Here is a 16,094-nt window from a genome sequence, read left to right on the forward strand (position 1 = left end):
GTCTTATACTCTGAAAAATATAGTACCTCTGTGACATCCCTCATAGTTATTGTTAGCTGGAAGAAAAGGTACTTTGCCAGCTGAGAAGGAGGCCATGAGCAAAAAAAGAGAGAGAGAGAGAGAGAGAGAGAGAGAGAGAGAGAGAGAGAGAGAGAGAGAGAGAGAATATCTGTCTTAACCCAAACTACCTTACCAAATTATTAATGTGGGAAAAAATGATCTTAAATCCAAGAAGAAAGGATGGATATAAATCGGATAAACACAGTACATCTCTTCTAGCCTCCCTGTTTCCTAGCAAGCCTTAAAGAGGATTCTTTCCCCTAAGACCCAAAGCTACACAAATAAAGACATGACTAGCCAACATGTTTCTTTGTGTGAGATTGGTGGGAGGGAAACACATGTTTTAGAGGAGGTAGAACAGGATAAACAGCTCATGGCATTCCAGATGTTGCACTCCCAGCCCTCAGCTTTTCTGCAGAGGATTATAACAGCAGTGAGGTTCTTTGTTAACTCCAAATGTGCGTGCAATCCTCAACCATAAAATCTTATTAAGTCTTCTTTGTCACATTCTTTTCTCCCTAACTAAAACAATCTAGTTAAGCCCAGGTTCCCCCCCCCCCCCCACACACACTTCTAGAGGGTAGGCCTTTTGTCTGGTGAGGTCTAATGACTTCATTTTTCCCCCAACTCTCCAACTTGTTCTACAGCTTTGTGAGCCTTTGGCTTCATTTCCATGGAATGCATTCATTATGCAGATAAGAATGTGAAGATTTATATTGATCTTTCTGCTCTGCCTTCCCTCCAGCTGGGTTATTTCTTGAAATGCAAGAGAAAAATCAGGCCCCGATACATTTTTAAAAATAAAAGCCTCAACTTTGCCTACACATAATTCAGAGCATATGATGAAAAGCTTCTGGATGGTGAGATTTCAGGCTATAGTTATTTTCAGGTCAGGCTACCACAGTTCTGGAAGAATTTGCTCTGTATGGCAGGCAAGCACATCAGAAAGATTTGGAGTAACCAAGAGTATTTTTCTTGGGATATCTTTAAAAATATGACACCCTCCCCCCAGTCCACTCATACAATCGTAGTCTAAAAGTGTTCCCTTTCAATCTATTATTTGTAAGCATCTGTGCCTTGTGTTAATAGCTGATGGTCTACTGAGAAGAAAGGATTTATCCTGGGTTGTACCACTGGCCTTTGGCTGCAATAAAGCATATCCGATCTAATCCTGAGTTGTATCGTAAGTACTTTCAGTATTTTAAGGCAGCTGGCATTTGTGTATTGTCCAATGTGCCTTTCATTCATCTGCCATTCACTCAAATGCAGTATACTTTAGCCTCAACTGGGAATGTTTAGCTGGATGAGGCAGGGTTCACACACATTGCTAAGTTTCTAGGTGCTTTGTTTAGTTGTGGTTTAGTGCGATTTATTAACCCAGATATGATATTGTGTCTAAGCTATCATTTAGGCCTTAATATAAACTCAGCCACTGTGGCTTATTAAACAAACCACAGCTAAGACATTATGATTAATGCAATATGGCTAAAACCGGGCATGGTTTAATGTACAGTAATGTGCTAGTCTTTAACTCATTGAATATGGTAATAAATGTAACAATTAAGCTTCATATTAAGACTGTGTACTTTGCTATATCAAATGATATATCAGAATCCTGAGCTTGCCACACATGTACAACTGGGAAGCCATATGTTAAACAGCCCTTGCTCCCTATGTAAGGAGTCTTGGATCTTGATTTTTCTTGCATTACAAGAATCTGAAAGTTCTGCTAAATTACAACTATGCACTTATTGGGGAAGAGTTCCCTAATTTCAAATCACTGTTTGATCTAAATTGCTTGTATCATTTATTGATGCCTCCCAGCTTTGTCCAAAGTGGGCCTCCTCCAGATGTTGGACTTTCAGATTCCAGAATTTGGCATATCATGCTGGCCCAGGAATTTGGGGAGCTGAAATGTATATATCTAGAAAGTACCCAGCTTTGCACCCCACTGCAAAGAAAGATAATATTTTTGAAATTCTAATAATTATGCTGAAGAATAGCATAATTAGGGATACAATCAAGTTCAAGTGAGGTACTAATATCACTCTATGAAGCCTTAGTAAGACCACACCTAGAGTACTGCATCCAGTTTTGGCATCCAGTTTTGCACTATAAAAAAGATGTTGAGACTAGAAAAAGTGCAGAGAAGAGCAACCAGGATGATTAGGGGACTGGAGATTAAAACATATGAAGAACGGTTACGTGAACTGGGCATGGCTAGTCTAGTGAAGAGAAAGACCAGGGGAGACATGATAGCAGCCTTCCAATATTTGAGGGGTTGCCACAGAGATAAAGGGGTCAAGCTATTTTCCAAAGCACCTATAGGCCAGACAAGGAATAATGGATAGAAACTGAACAAGGAGAGATTTAACCTGGAAATAAGGATAAATTTTCTGACAGTGAGAACAATCAACCAATAGAACAGCTTGCCATCGGAAGTTGTTGGAGCTCCATCACTTGAGACTTTCAAGAAGACATTGGACTGCCATTTGTCAGAAATGGTGTAGGGTCTCCTGCTTGGATGGGGGGTTTATTTATTTATTTACCAAAAATGTATATGCCGCCATTCTCCCTAAGGACTCAGGGCGGCGAACACAAGTTAAAAACATACAATAATAAAAAGTAAAGTGATTAAAACTCAGATTAAAATAACAACAATCAAAATAATAAAACCCAAGGATCAGGGTCAACCCATTTGTTGGAACAGCCAAGTCTTTAAGTCCCGACGGAAGGAGCGGAGATCAGGCACTGTCCGAAGCTCGGGGGTAACTCGTTCCAGAGGACAGGGGCGCCTACAGAGAATGCTCTACCCCTGGATGTCGCCAGCTGACATTGTCTGGCTGATGGTACCCTGAGGAGGCAGCCCTGTGAGAGCGGACAGGACGGTGGGAGGTGGGTAGGAGATGGTCCTGCAAATACCCCGGACCTAAGCCATGTAGGGCTTTAAAGGTAAGTACCAGCACCTTGAAGCGGATCCGGAGGACCACTGGTAGCCAGTGCAGCTCGCGTAGGAGAGGTGTTACCCGGGAGTAACAGGGAGCTTCGGTAACCACCCGCACGGCCGCATTCTGGACCAGCTAGAGCCTCCGGGTGCACCTCAAGGGCAGCCCCATGTAGAGGGAGTTGCAGTAATCCAAACAAGAAGTAACCAGGGCATGAGTGACCGTGCGAAGGGCATCTTGGTCTAGGAAAGACCGAGTTGGACTAGATGACCTACAAGGTCCCTTCCAACTCTGTTAATCTGATGTGTGAATAAGTTTCAGCATCATGGTTATTGGCTTTTACTCTGTTTATCCAAAAACGTAAGTCTCTTCATTTAAGATGATCCCACTCACTAGTAATAAAGGAAAATTGGACCACCACCGCCATCCCCCATGCCAAAAACTTATACACCTCTTTTATTACATTCTCAGCAAATCAGGGGCAATGCTGTTTTACCTTTGTGTGAGCATGTTCAAATTTCTAACATTTCTTTCAGGGACACTTTACCTTTCTTTATCCTCCTGCTGTCACTAATCCAGAAGATCCACATCATAAATTGTCCCTATAACAAAGTTGTCCATGTTTACTCCAAAGTAAGCCCCACTGAATTCCAGGAAGGTTACTCCCAAATATGTGCATGGAATTATAATCTTAATATTGGTATCACCATCTGGCAAAATTCATAATAAGTATAGGATATAAGCTTGTCTTCCTGGCTATCTGACAGCATCAGGGTCAGAAAATAAAATTTATCAAATGTGGCATTCTTTATGAAAGCTTGGCCTACACATCTCTGTCTTTCAAAATCATTGGGAGAGAAACAGACACAAAGGTAGAGAAAGGTATAGAGCTGAGGTGGCGTAGTGGTTAGGGTGCAGTACTGCAGCTACTTCAGCTGACTGCTAGTTCAGCAGATCAGCGGATCAAATCTCACCGGCTCAAGGTTGACTCAGCCTTCCATCCTTCCGAGGTGGGTAAAATGAGGACCCAGATTGTTGGGGGCAATATGCTATTTAGTATACTGTCTTTGGTGTAAGCCACCCAGAGTCCTCGGAGAGTGAGCGGCATAGAAATATGAATAATAAAATAAATAAATAAACAGTGGGAAAGGAGGAAAAAATATTCTTGGTTTTAGAGTATTCTAAGCAAAATCCACAGCCTTTAGCTCTCCACTCTTAATTGTTAGCCATGCTTTGTTCATCCATCCAATAATATTTGCTGAAGATTAGCTGGGAACATTTTTTAAAAGGAGAATATTAAATCCACGCATCTTGAATTTTAGTGGCTTCTTTGTTTTGTTAGACCTAGCAAATACTTCTAATCAACAAAAGGGAAAAGCCCTCCATTCTTCACAGACTTCTTATTGCTAAATAGCTCTAAACTCTTGAAATGTGTATTTTAAGGAGGAAATGTAGCATGATAAATTGTTGCATCTATAAAATCAAGATGAGTGTGTTTTTGCTTTCAATTTAGCACAACATTAGAAAAGAGCTAGCTTGCCTTTTATAACAATCTGGGAGACTAAGGTTGGAGACTATATTGTAGTGGAAAAATTGATGGCAGTATATATATCCACATAGAAGTTTAACCAAATTGAAGCAAGAATGACTTCCTTACAGTATATACAATGTATCATACAGCAAGGCAAATTTAAATATCTGAAGTGTGGTTTTTAGGACTTAAATAGAAATTAACAACTGTAATGGTAGATACAAAATTTAAATATTTAAATTCTGACTAATAATTGAGTCAAATGGAAAGGAAGAGGAAAATGTATCACTAAAAGCAATTTTTCTTTTTTTAGCTATGCTTTTTAAAGAAGTATAGTAGTGTTGATTTTATCTTGTTTTTATTTTCTTTGCATTTTAATATTTTAACAATAAAACATGGATTATCAAGATAAATGGGAAATACTCTTCTCAAATTGTGTATTTTTTAAAAATATATATATCAGAAGTACATTTAGGAAAGTATGGTTTATTACTGTTATACATCTACATAAACAAATTCCAATAGAAAAACAATTCCTAAACAGGTTGAAGTACACAGAGATGTGCAAATTCTGGGATGCACCAAACCATAAACGTGCTTATGTGTAATGCAATGTGTGGATGAGCTTTGGGAATGAGGGGTAGAGAGGCTGCCTAGGAAACTGTCATCCTGCCTCTCTTGTCTCATTGTTTCCTAGGCAGCATTTCTTCTTCTCCTTTGCCAAGGTCATCCACATGTTCCAATACATGAAGTTAGACATGGTAATCAGTTGTATCAGAATACTCTTTCCATATATGTTCCAGAGCAGTTTGGGGTTCCCCCCCCCAAAAAAGATGCATTTTAAACCTCAGAATGTACATATTTTGATGTAATTTAGGAATGCGTATTTGGAATAAATATCTAAAATACATTTATTCATGAATATATAATGGCATTGATATTTTGTGCAGATTTTAAAATAAATCACAGCTGAAAATTAATTATAGATTGAACAGCATCCTGAGGTAAAATATATCACTGTATCTGCTGCAACAGTTATCTTGTTACCAGGATAACTGCCTCTGTTATTAGCAAGTCTTTTTCTAAATATTAGTGGGATTTAATTGACTTGACGGACTCAAGTTGTGCCTGACAAATTCCATATGCCAGAGGTGTCAAACTCAAGGCCTACGGGCTGAATCTGGCCCACGGGGGGCTTAGATCTGGCCCGCAGGGCCACCGTGGAAACAGCAAAGACTGGCCCATGGTATATTGGCCAGCAAAAATGGAGCTCGCCTCCCGAGCTCCGTTTTTGGCTGCGACGGCCTCCTGAAACCCTCTGCCAGCGAAAACAGCTCAGGAGGGCTGTGTGGGGCCCTCCTGAGCTCTGTTTTCCGTGGCAGAGTGCTCAGGCCACCTACAGGTGCCACTGACACGAATGACATCAAGCTGGCCACGCCTACCCTGGCCACTCCCACCTGGTCTCCCAAGGTCAAACACAACCCTGATGCAGCCCTCAATGAAATTGAGTTTGACACCCCTGCCATATGCAATATTTATGTATGTATAATAATAGTGGCTTTTTTAGCCACCTCCTCTTTGTGTCCATGTATTTCTCTATCTTTCTCTATCTTTCTCTATCTTTTGATATTTCAAAATATGTTGCAGAAATTAATCATATGCTATGATGCTTTCTTTGGCAGCAGCCCACGTTCTCCATCGTTTGATTCTCAGCCCTTGTTTGCTTGTCATTCATGGTCGGTCAAAGTCCTAGAATGTTTTCAAAACACTCTCCAACTTTGCCCACCTACACACTTATCTCCTTTCTCTGCTCTCCTTTCTTTCTCATGGTTTAAGAGGACCATATGTTTCACCTAGAAAATAAAATCTTCTATTACCATACATGCATAAGCCTGAGCTTCTCACATATGTTCATGTCATGATAGTTTACAAAAAAAAAAAAAATCAGATGATGATGATTCTTTTTAATAACAGGTGCTTGTGACTAGGCAGTGGCTGAAGCCAAATTATGTATCATCCTCTGAAGCGCTGTCATGCTTTTTTATAAAGTTATTATTTGGCAGTATAACAAGCAGAAATGATTTGCCTCCAAGTAGGAAAAGGAACTGATGAGGGTCTGTGTGAAGATGTCTATACTGATGTTTAATGTACATATTTTTCTGATTTCCCTAATCACAAAATCCTACAGTTGGAAGAAGTCATTTAGAAAAACCAGTCCAACTTCTTTTCAGGATAGGACTTCAAACGGCTGGCAGTCTCAGTTTAGCTGGAACACTTCCCCTTCATCCCACTTCCCCAAACTCCTTCAGGGTTATCAACTACAGTACTCCAGTGTTTTAGAAATTGTGAACTAAATTTCCTAAGAGGACAAAAGGCAACAGTTACATTTAAATTGGGGTCATGATGGAAGAGACAGACAGTGATCTTCAGCAAAAGCTCTTTATTAACAACAAGTAAAACCCAGCAAAGAGCCTGGCTGACAGCTTGCCTTTTATAGGGAGCTGTCAGCCTGCTTAGCCAATAAGAACAAACTATTTTCCCGCCTTGGTGGCGGACCTGAGGGAAGCCTTTATTCACTGGCTTCACTCCCTAATCTGAATATGTAACAGTTACATATTAGGAGTAGGAGAGATGAGGCCATCTGTTTTTGCTTCTACCTATCCTTCCACTTCATCCGAGTGTCTCCAGGATGCTCCGTATTTATTAATCTCTTAACTGGATTAATCCAGATTAATCCGGTTGAGAGAGTCCAAGGAACTCTGCTGCCAGTGGGCTTCAACTGTCTTAAGCGGGACCATCCCAACTTCATTGGCATGCCATGACTGTTTTTCACATGACTGTTGCAGCATCCCCACGGTCATGAGAAGCTAGGTGAGGCAAAGCGCCCCTCGACGTGAGTGATGTCAAGTTGGCCACGCCCACCCAGTCACATGACCAGCCAGCCACGTCTACCCAGCTGGTCATTAGGGCAGAGAACCAGTTGTTAAATTATTTGAATCCCACCACTGCATGTGCCGCCTTCCTTTTCAAGCCACATGCCCCATTCTCATGATCCTTCAGAAACCTGCTAGTCTTTCCCAGGTCTCATGAGAATGGGTATGCTATTTGAAGAATGGCAAGAGCCTTATCCTTGTAGTGGTTCCGAAAACCTCATTCTCACACTATTTCGAGAAGGAGTGGCACACAGAATCAGCTGAGAGTCCATTGGGCCATGAGCCATAAATATTCAGCCTTTTGTGGAGTCAAGGATTGACCAAACCTCATCTTTTTAATCATTTTGGATTTTACCTTTTTATTGCCTCTTTAAGATTGAAAAAACTTTGAAATTGCAAGCCTACAAGTTGCTATGTGAGTTTTCCTTCAGTCCATTGAAAAATATAGAACATTACATCTTTTCAACAAGCAGGACAGTGGTGGGTTGCTACCAGTTCGCACCGGATTGGGCGAACCCATTGCGGCGGCGGCAGGAGGTTCCGCCCACCCACCCAGATGCGCAGAGTGCAAGGGTGACCCATGGAACATGGCACAAGTACAGTGGTGCTGGGAATGGCAGCTGCCAGGTAGGGGAGAGTGCCAGTGATCTACCTTTTTTGCTGGCTTTCCCAGTGTTTTGCTTGTGGAAAGTCAGCAGAGAAGGTCATAAATGGTACTCCCATGAGCATGAGATGCCGCAACCATCGTAAGTGTGAACCAGTTGCCAGATTGTGATCATGTGACCACGAGGACTGCTGGGACAGCTAGAACTTTGAGAACCAGTCATAAATACCACTTGTTCAGTGGCATCGTAACTTTCAATAGTTGCTGAATGAGTGGTCATTAAGCAAGGACTATGTGTACAACCACATTTGTTCTGATCTACCTGACTGAGAAACTCAACTGATAGGATTAAACCAGGTATTGAGGAGTTTGAACTAGGGGTGAAATCCAGCAGGTTCTGACAAGTTCTGGAGAACCGGTAGCGGAAATTTTGAGTAGTTCAGAGAACCAGCAAATACCACCTCTGGCTGGCCCCAGAGTGGGGTGGGAATGGAGATTTTGCAGAATCCTTCCCCTGCCACACCCACCAAGCCATGCCCACCAAGCCACACCATGCCCACCAAGCCACGCCCACAGAACCGGTAGTAAAAAAAAATTGGATTTCACCACTGGTTTGAACTGCTCAACTATCAAGATCAATAGACAAATCAACAGAGCCAGATCAATTCCCAAGCAAGACTTATTAAAAGACACACCACAGGAGCTGAAAATGGAACACCACTGGTTGCCAACTGTAGTTCACAGCTCAAGCCACTTTAACACATTATTAATAAGCTACAACCAATAGTGTGCTGGTAAATGTTTCACAGCTGGTTCTGCTGGCTCCATTGGCACTGCCACACCACTAGATGTCGGAGTTTGCTTCTACTCTCAACCGGCTCACAAAATTTCCAAACATTTAACAATTAGCTTTTGCAAGCCAGGACAAGCCAGCTCCAGCACATCATTGGCTATAACCCATATTTGGCAATGACATTGCATTTTCTCAGACTCTTGAGTGGTAGGCCTACAGTATATTTACATTCAGAGCCATGTGAAGCTTATTCTCACTAATTCTGCTAGCACAGTTGAGCAAGAGATTGCGGAACATATGTGCATCAAAATAATCTCCAGAAGTCTGAACAAAGACAATGGCTATTTAACCCATTAGTGCAAGTTTTTTAATAGGTAAACTACTTATAATCTCTCTCATGCATAACACCTTGTCTTCCCTTCCTTTCCGGTCACATTTCAATTTAAATTCTACATCAGGCTGGTTGCTCCATTGCATGAAGTGAGTTGTCGTTCATGGGAACTTATGCCTGTCATTAACATGTGTTAGTCTGAAAAGGTACTATCGGACTTCTTGTGATTTTTGGGTGCCAGAGAGTGTCAAAGCTTTCCATCAGCAATGGCTTTGGTCAACTATCACTACATCATGAATCAATATGTTGTGAACCTGGGGAAAAATTTATTGAGTGGAAAAAAAATCTTCATAAGATTTTGGAAAATTTGAGACACTTGACTAAGTAATATTTTAGCATATTATCCACAAGCAGCCCATTTTTAAAAAATGGATTGTGCCATTGCAAGCTGTTTGGGATTGTTATATTTGATACTGAAGGGGAATATAAATAGGATACAGTGTTCTAGAACTTATCTGGTTTCCAGTTCAAAATTTTCCATCTCCCATCTGAAATCGGCATGTGAGCTGTCATAAATTCATTCAAAATCCTCTATTGCTAATATCCATTTAAAACATTATTTTTAATTGACTCTTATGTACTCTTTCTTATATAAATATTTTAAATGTTCATTATTTTTGTATAAAATGCTCCAAGCTCTTGAAGAGATTGAAGAAATCCCATTTCTATGGCGATATATTAATCTTCCTTAATAGAAAAATACAGCACAGTTATATTTTATTACAAATCCCTCCCTGATCCTGGATTTCAGCTAGCACTATATAAACTTCTTCCTGGATTAGAGCTTTGTTGAATGTCAGTGGTCATATTTACAGTATATTTACAGATAACATTCACTCTAGGTGTTTGAAAAAATTACTTTCAAAATACTTAAAGTTACCAGAAGAATTAAATCTCTGGGTTCCCAGTTCACACAAAGATAAAGGGAGGGAGAGAGGAAGCACATTCAGACTTGCAAGATTCTGTTACTATAGATTTACAGTAAAAATGAACTCCTTGTCAAGATCAAAGGACCATACAGCTATTTTGTTCTACTTTTTAAATTAGTAGAGGGGTGTTTTTAAAGTCCCTCCCCACAGGTACCAATCTCATTGTTTTGAAGTTGCTAAGGAAACCAGTGCAAAAGGAACCAAAAGATGGATGGAAAAGAGCAAGGATTACTTTAGTTCTCCCTATTGTCTGTTTTGAAGAATTACTGACTAATTCATCCATAATTCTCTGTTTTGAGGAAGATGAAGGCAAGAACAACAGTGGTTTTTAATTTACTATTATTAGCTAAAGACAAAAAAAAGGACAAAAAATACACAAAATTATAAAAGAAGAAAAAACTTTTTAAAAAGGAAGCAAAACCATAAAAATACATACTTGCGGACATATATTAATAAATGGAAACCATGATTCATTACAATCATCCATGCTTTAGTTATATTAATTAATGTTGCAAACTGCTAAATAGTTGGACTCATATATTTGCGTTCCAATGCTGAACAATATGTCAATTGATATTGTGCTCATTTTGTCTGACCAAAGGCAATTCCCATGTGATTGAAATAAATCTCAAGCAGAGTTAATGAATGTAGCCGGTTCTTACCAAAATGGAACAAGATGGAATGTTTAAATAAAGCGGTAGTTTCACTGCATCTCCAGGAACATAAATGCAATATTATTTCTTGTAGAAAAGAAAGCAATCTAAAAATCTATTGGTTTTTTTTAAAACCTCTCTTTTGACATTTGTCAAAAAAAACCTTTATGAATATTAATTCACTTTGTGTCCTTTTCAGTTGCTGCAACTTCCATTAACAGCTGCATATAAATAGTTAATTTCCGTAGGCATGCAGGGCAATACTTGTAATGAACCAAGGGGAAGTAAAATATGATACCACTGAGGATGAACAGTATAACATAGAAGAACTCGAGCTGTGGCTGGTCAATGATGGGTGTCAGTACCAGGTAGATCGATATCATCAGAAAAATGATTGGTATGATGATTGGTACCTGGAATAAGAAGATACATTTATTTATTTATTTATTTCAAACACGTTTCTGGTCATTGTATAATTTGTTTGGGTAAGTTTTCCAGGAAAGATAATGGTGGCATTTGACAAAGATGCCATCATTAGCATCTCATACTCAGTGTGAAAAGAAGCACAGCTTCATTGTTCACAGTAGATGAAATAAGAAGTACCTCGTAACAAAAGTCATATTATACAGGTCAGTGGTGAAATGTAAAATTTGTTACTATCGGTTCTGTGGGCGTGGCTTGGTGGGGGTGGGGGTAATATGTCTGGGTGGGCGTGGCCAACTTTTTTTTTTTTACTTTTAAAAGCATTTTTTCTACAACCTTAAGAGATTGCAGGAAAAAAATGCTTTTAAAAGCCTCTGATGACCAGGTAACACAGCTGGGATCGTCAGAGGCTTTTAAAGGTATTTTTTTTCTACAACCTCTTCAGTTGAAGAGGTTGCAGAAAAAAATGCTTTTAAAAGTCTCTGACGATCCCAGCTGAGCCGCACGATCATCAGAGGCTTTTTTTTTTTTAATTTTTAAAAGCATTTTTTCTGCTGAAGAGGTTGTAGAAAAAATGCTTTTAAAAGTAAAAAAAAAAGCTTCTGATGATTGTGCGGCTCAGCTGGGCATGGAGGGGGGGTGGGCAGGGATTTTTGTTACCAGTTCTCCGAACCACCTGCCGCCATCGCTACCAGATCGGGCGATCCAGTCCGAACCGGGAGCATTTCACCCCTGATCAAGGTATCTCATCAACCAACTAGCCATGATTGTTTGAAGGATGCTCCTTAAATTTTCCAGGTGTCCTCCAATAATCAACCTACATGGCATAGCCACAGAACAAACTCAGTCTCTGTTGAACTAATGTTGGATGTTCTGCCCCTCCCACCATTCTTATTCTTCTCTTTTAAATTTTCTGGCACTCCTGTGAATTTTGGAATGTCCCCAAGCCTGCTAATGTCTCCCTCTTGGATATGAATGATGCTATTTCAGCTACAAGGTATTCAACAATGGAGACAGAAATAGAAAAAGCACAGTTTGAGTGAGGTAAAGTTCTAAACCAAGAGGCTTTTAAAAACAAAAACAAACGAACACTCTAGTCTCTTTATCTTGTTCCTCAAGCTTCAAGAGCAGCAGAAACAATTAAAAATAAGTCAAAAAATAAAAATTGATTTTTGCCAAGAATAACAGCTAAAAGATGGTAGGAAGGTTCTTATACTAATGGTTTTCCCCAAAAGGTGAAAGTTTTCCAAATAGTACTGACTGTAAATCCTATAGTTTTCTGCCAGTGGCTGAAGCTGAGAAGATATGAAACATTGGATGGCACCAGCTTGCCTATTATAAGTTGCCATCTTTTATACTCCCAGTTGTTATTTATGTAGTTTGGTATACTTTATTACAAAGCTAACATTTCTTATATTTCAATTTCTTGTATTTTATGGGATCTTTGGATTTATGTAGTATAGAACAGCATGTATTCCCTGTTTTATTTTTCAATGATCCTTCAGACAAGTGAATGGGGAAAAAATAACCAAGTTAGATTTTAAACAACTTTTTCTGAGATAAATTGGGATCCTAAAATGAACAAAAATAACACACGTTGCCTGGAATTTGTCTTATAAGCTGGACGGTATCCCTAGGTTCTTAAAAACTGCCCTCCTACTATCCAAATTAGCCCAATTAGAGCAGCGTTTTGATGATATGAAACAGGAAGTGCCTTCAGATAAATTTTGGATGAGAATATCTGCACTGGGTCACATGATTGCAAGGAAACTGACAATTAATGATGATTTTAAAGAATTAGCGAGGTAGCCCTTGTTTAGTGACTGCCTTGTTTAGCAACCATTCACAGTTACAACAATGATAAAAAAAATATCTTTGTGACCAATTCTCACATTTAGAACCTTTGCAGGTCAGTAAAGCAAAGGGAAGCTGAAGTAAGATCATAAGCACAGTCATAGTTTCACTTAGGGACAGCTACACTTAAAAACTAAGTTGCTACTCCCAAATATGAGTACTAAATGAGGACTACCTATATATATTCAAAGGGATGAATCTCACTATCATTAATCCATATCAAACTTACAGTATGTATTTCATCCCGTGAAATAGTTCACAGTTACTCAACAGTTTAATCCAGTGTACAATATTTATTTATTTATTGGTTCGATTTATATGCCACCCTTTTCCGGAGACTCAGGGTGGCTTACAATGCGTTAAACAATATGAGAGGGGGTTAAATTCCTCTTTCACCCTGCTTTGGTCCTAATCTAAATTTCCCTAACCACCATCCTCTCCAGTGGTGGGTTTCAAAAATTTTTACTACCGGTTCTGTGGATGTGGCTTAGTGGGCATGGCATGTCTTGGTGAGCATGGTTTGGTGGGTGTGGCAGGGGAAGAATACTGTAAAATCTCCATTCCCACCCAACTCCAGGGGAAGGATACTGCAAAATCCCCATTTCCTCCCGATCAGCTGGGACTTGGGAGGCAAAGAATAGATGGGGGTGGGGCCAGTCAGAATTTTTACTACCAGTTCTCTGAACTACTCAAAATTTCCACTACCGGTTCTCCAGAACTGGTCAGAACCTGCTGAAACCCACCTCTGATCCTCTCCCAGTAAAGGCGTTCCTCTTCACAAAACCTGCCTAATACATCATGGCTATCAGGTCAGATGGCCAGTCTCTAGTCAGCCTCCTGCACCACAGTGGGGGGGAGGGGCGTTTTTGCTCTCCACGGACTCCGGAGGCTTTCCTGAAGCCTCCAGGAGGGCAAAAAATGGCCTCTGCAGGCTCTGGAAGGCCCATTTGTGGCCTTCCTGAACTTCCGGTAGGCCCGTTTTTTGCCCTCCCCAAGCACCCTGCACTTACCTGCATCCAAAATGGGCCACATGGGGACTCCTGGGAGGGGTGGAGTGGGGTGGGTGGGGCCAGCCAGGAGTGGGATTTGGGGGTTCTCCAAACTGCACAGAATCTTAACTAGAGGTTCTCCCGAACCCCTGCAAACCCCCAGCAGCCTACCCCTGGTCAACCCTGAATACAGAACAGGACAAGAGGTAGCCAGGAAATTATGGACGGCCGGAAAATATAATAGTCTTTCCCAGTTTGGTATTCAGATCTGTAGAACTACAACTCCTACATGTTTGTAGAAAGTTAATAGAACATTTGTAATCCTACCTATCTACAGGATATCAGTTTGGGGTGGGAGGAAGCAAATTCAGATTATGACCATTGTCTTGTACAACTAAAGAAAAAAAAAGGGAAATGAAGAGAAAAAAGGATTTTAGCGTTTTTATACAATACTAACCTTGTAAGATCTTGGGAGTTCTGGTTTCTTAATCTTTAAATACAGGAGACTTGCAACACTTATCCCATTGAAAATCCAAGCTGTAAAGCTATATAAAGTAACATTTAGTAGTAGCCCTTCCATGTGCGATCATGCAATTTCTGCTGCTATTAAAAATGCACACCCAGATACAACCCCCCACATATACACATATTACTTAAATATCAGAAGAATATACATAATATAATACTAAAGGTCTCATTCATTTTCCACAGTTTGACAATACATCTCCAGTTAACCATAGATGTTGAAGTACATTATTATCTCTATTTTCATCTAGGAGCCTAATTTATGGGCATCCATAGAGGAGAGGCAAATAGAGTCACGCAAATAACACAAATAACATAACTGTAAGGTGGCCAGAGTCATTGACAGAGATGGGCAGATATAGAAATTGAATAAATAAATGAATAAATTTGTCAATTTGCAGCATGAACAGTGACGTCACATAAACATAATATTTTTGCACTTATTTGGAATGCCATTGCTTAATCCTGGGCAATATCAGTGGTGAAATTCAGCCAGCTCTATCCGGATCATGCAATCCGGTAGCGCTAGCAGTGGGAGGCTCTGCCTACCCGCCCGGATGTCATCACGTCCCGTTTTTGATCCTCTGTGCATGCACAGAAGGCCTAAGTCAGGAGATTTGATATCCATACTCTGATAATACCCAGCTCTGCTTCTCTTTTATACCTAAATTGGGGAAAGTAATCTCTAGATCCATGATGGCAAACCTATGGCATGTGTGCCAGAGGTGGCATGCAGTGCCCTCTCTGATGGCACGCAAGCTGTTGCCCCAGTTTAGTTCTGCTACGCATGCGTGTGCGCCTCCCACTGGCCAGCTGGTCTTTGGGTCTCTGCCGTGCATGTGTGGGGGTGGGGTGCATGCACAGGGGCGCATTGCATTTGTGGGGTTCAGGCACGCTTTGGGCACTCGGTCCGGAAAAGGTTAGCCATCACTGTCCTAGATGTAAGACTCTGAAGCATGTTAAAGTGAAGATCCAGTAGGTAAATGAGTTCCTTTCTGGGGAAATTGGCAACTTGGTTATCCTGGAGAGTTGCAGCTACATACCCTGGAATATTTTAAAAAATATTATAGTCACAAGGCACAAGTGACTGAAGCAATAAAGGACATATTTTAATGATACAAGAGCTATAAAGAAATACAAATGCAATAGCTACTCTTAGATAGGAAATAACGTAGTCAGTATGACACATGAACTGAGAACTGCATAGTTTGATTATTGAAAGGTACTCTAAATAGAACTGCCCATCTGTCTGGACTGGAAGCTACAGTTCAAAACATAAATACTATATAATTACGTTGGCCATTCATTCTGGTTTATGCCTATTGTTCCAGGGTTTCATCTGATTAACCTCTGCCTATGTGTGGTACACCTCCCTTTTGAGGTCCACAGGCTATGACTGACTTCTTCTCCATGGCAGTCTAGCAGCCAGCTTTTTCCTTTCTTCCTGCCCCCTTTCTCTTGGCT

The 16,094-nt window shown here is 40.4% G+C and overlaps 1 protein-coding gene across 2 annotated transcripts in view; it reads right to left on the reverse strand.

Annotated features, from left to right (window-relative positions):
• Positions 1 to 5,002: 5,002 nt before the first annotated feature.
• LOC117674273 (b(0,+)-type amino acid transporter 1-like) overlaps positions 5,003 to 16,094 on the reverse strand; it is a 37,920-nt gene continuing 26,828 nt past the window's right edge. For both annotated transcript variants that reach the window (XM_034432184.3, XM_087882345.1), the window contains exons 5-6: positions 14,563 to 14,650; positions 5,003 to 11,252 (exon numbers count right to left, since the gene is read on the reverse strand). In XM_034432184.3, the coding sequence (XP_034288075.1) occupies positions 11,019 to 11,252; positions 14,563 to 14,650 (322 nt within the window). In that variant the 3' untranslated portion in view covers positions 5,003 to 11,018. The remainder of the gene's footprint in view (positions 11,253 to 14,562; positions 14,651 to 16,094) is intronic.

Source organism: Pantherophis guttatus, chromosome 1 (genome assembly GCF_059756535.1).
Source record: "Pantherophis guttatus breed Tessera chromosome 1, ASM5975653v1, whole genome shotgun sequence".
In the NCBI taxonomy this organism is placed as follows: domain Eukaryota; kingdom Metazoa; phylum Chordata; class Lepidosauria; order Squamata; family Colubridae; genus Pantherophis; species Pantherophis guttatus.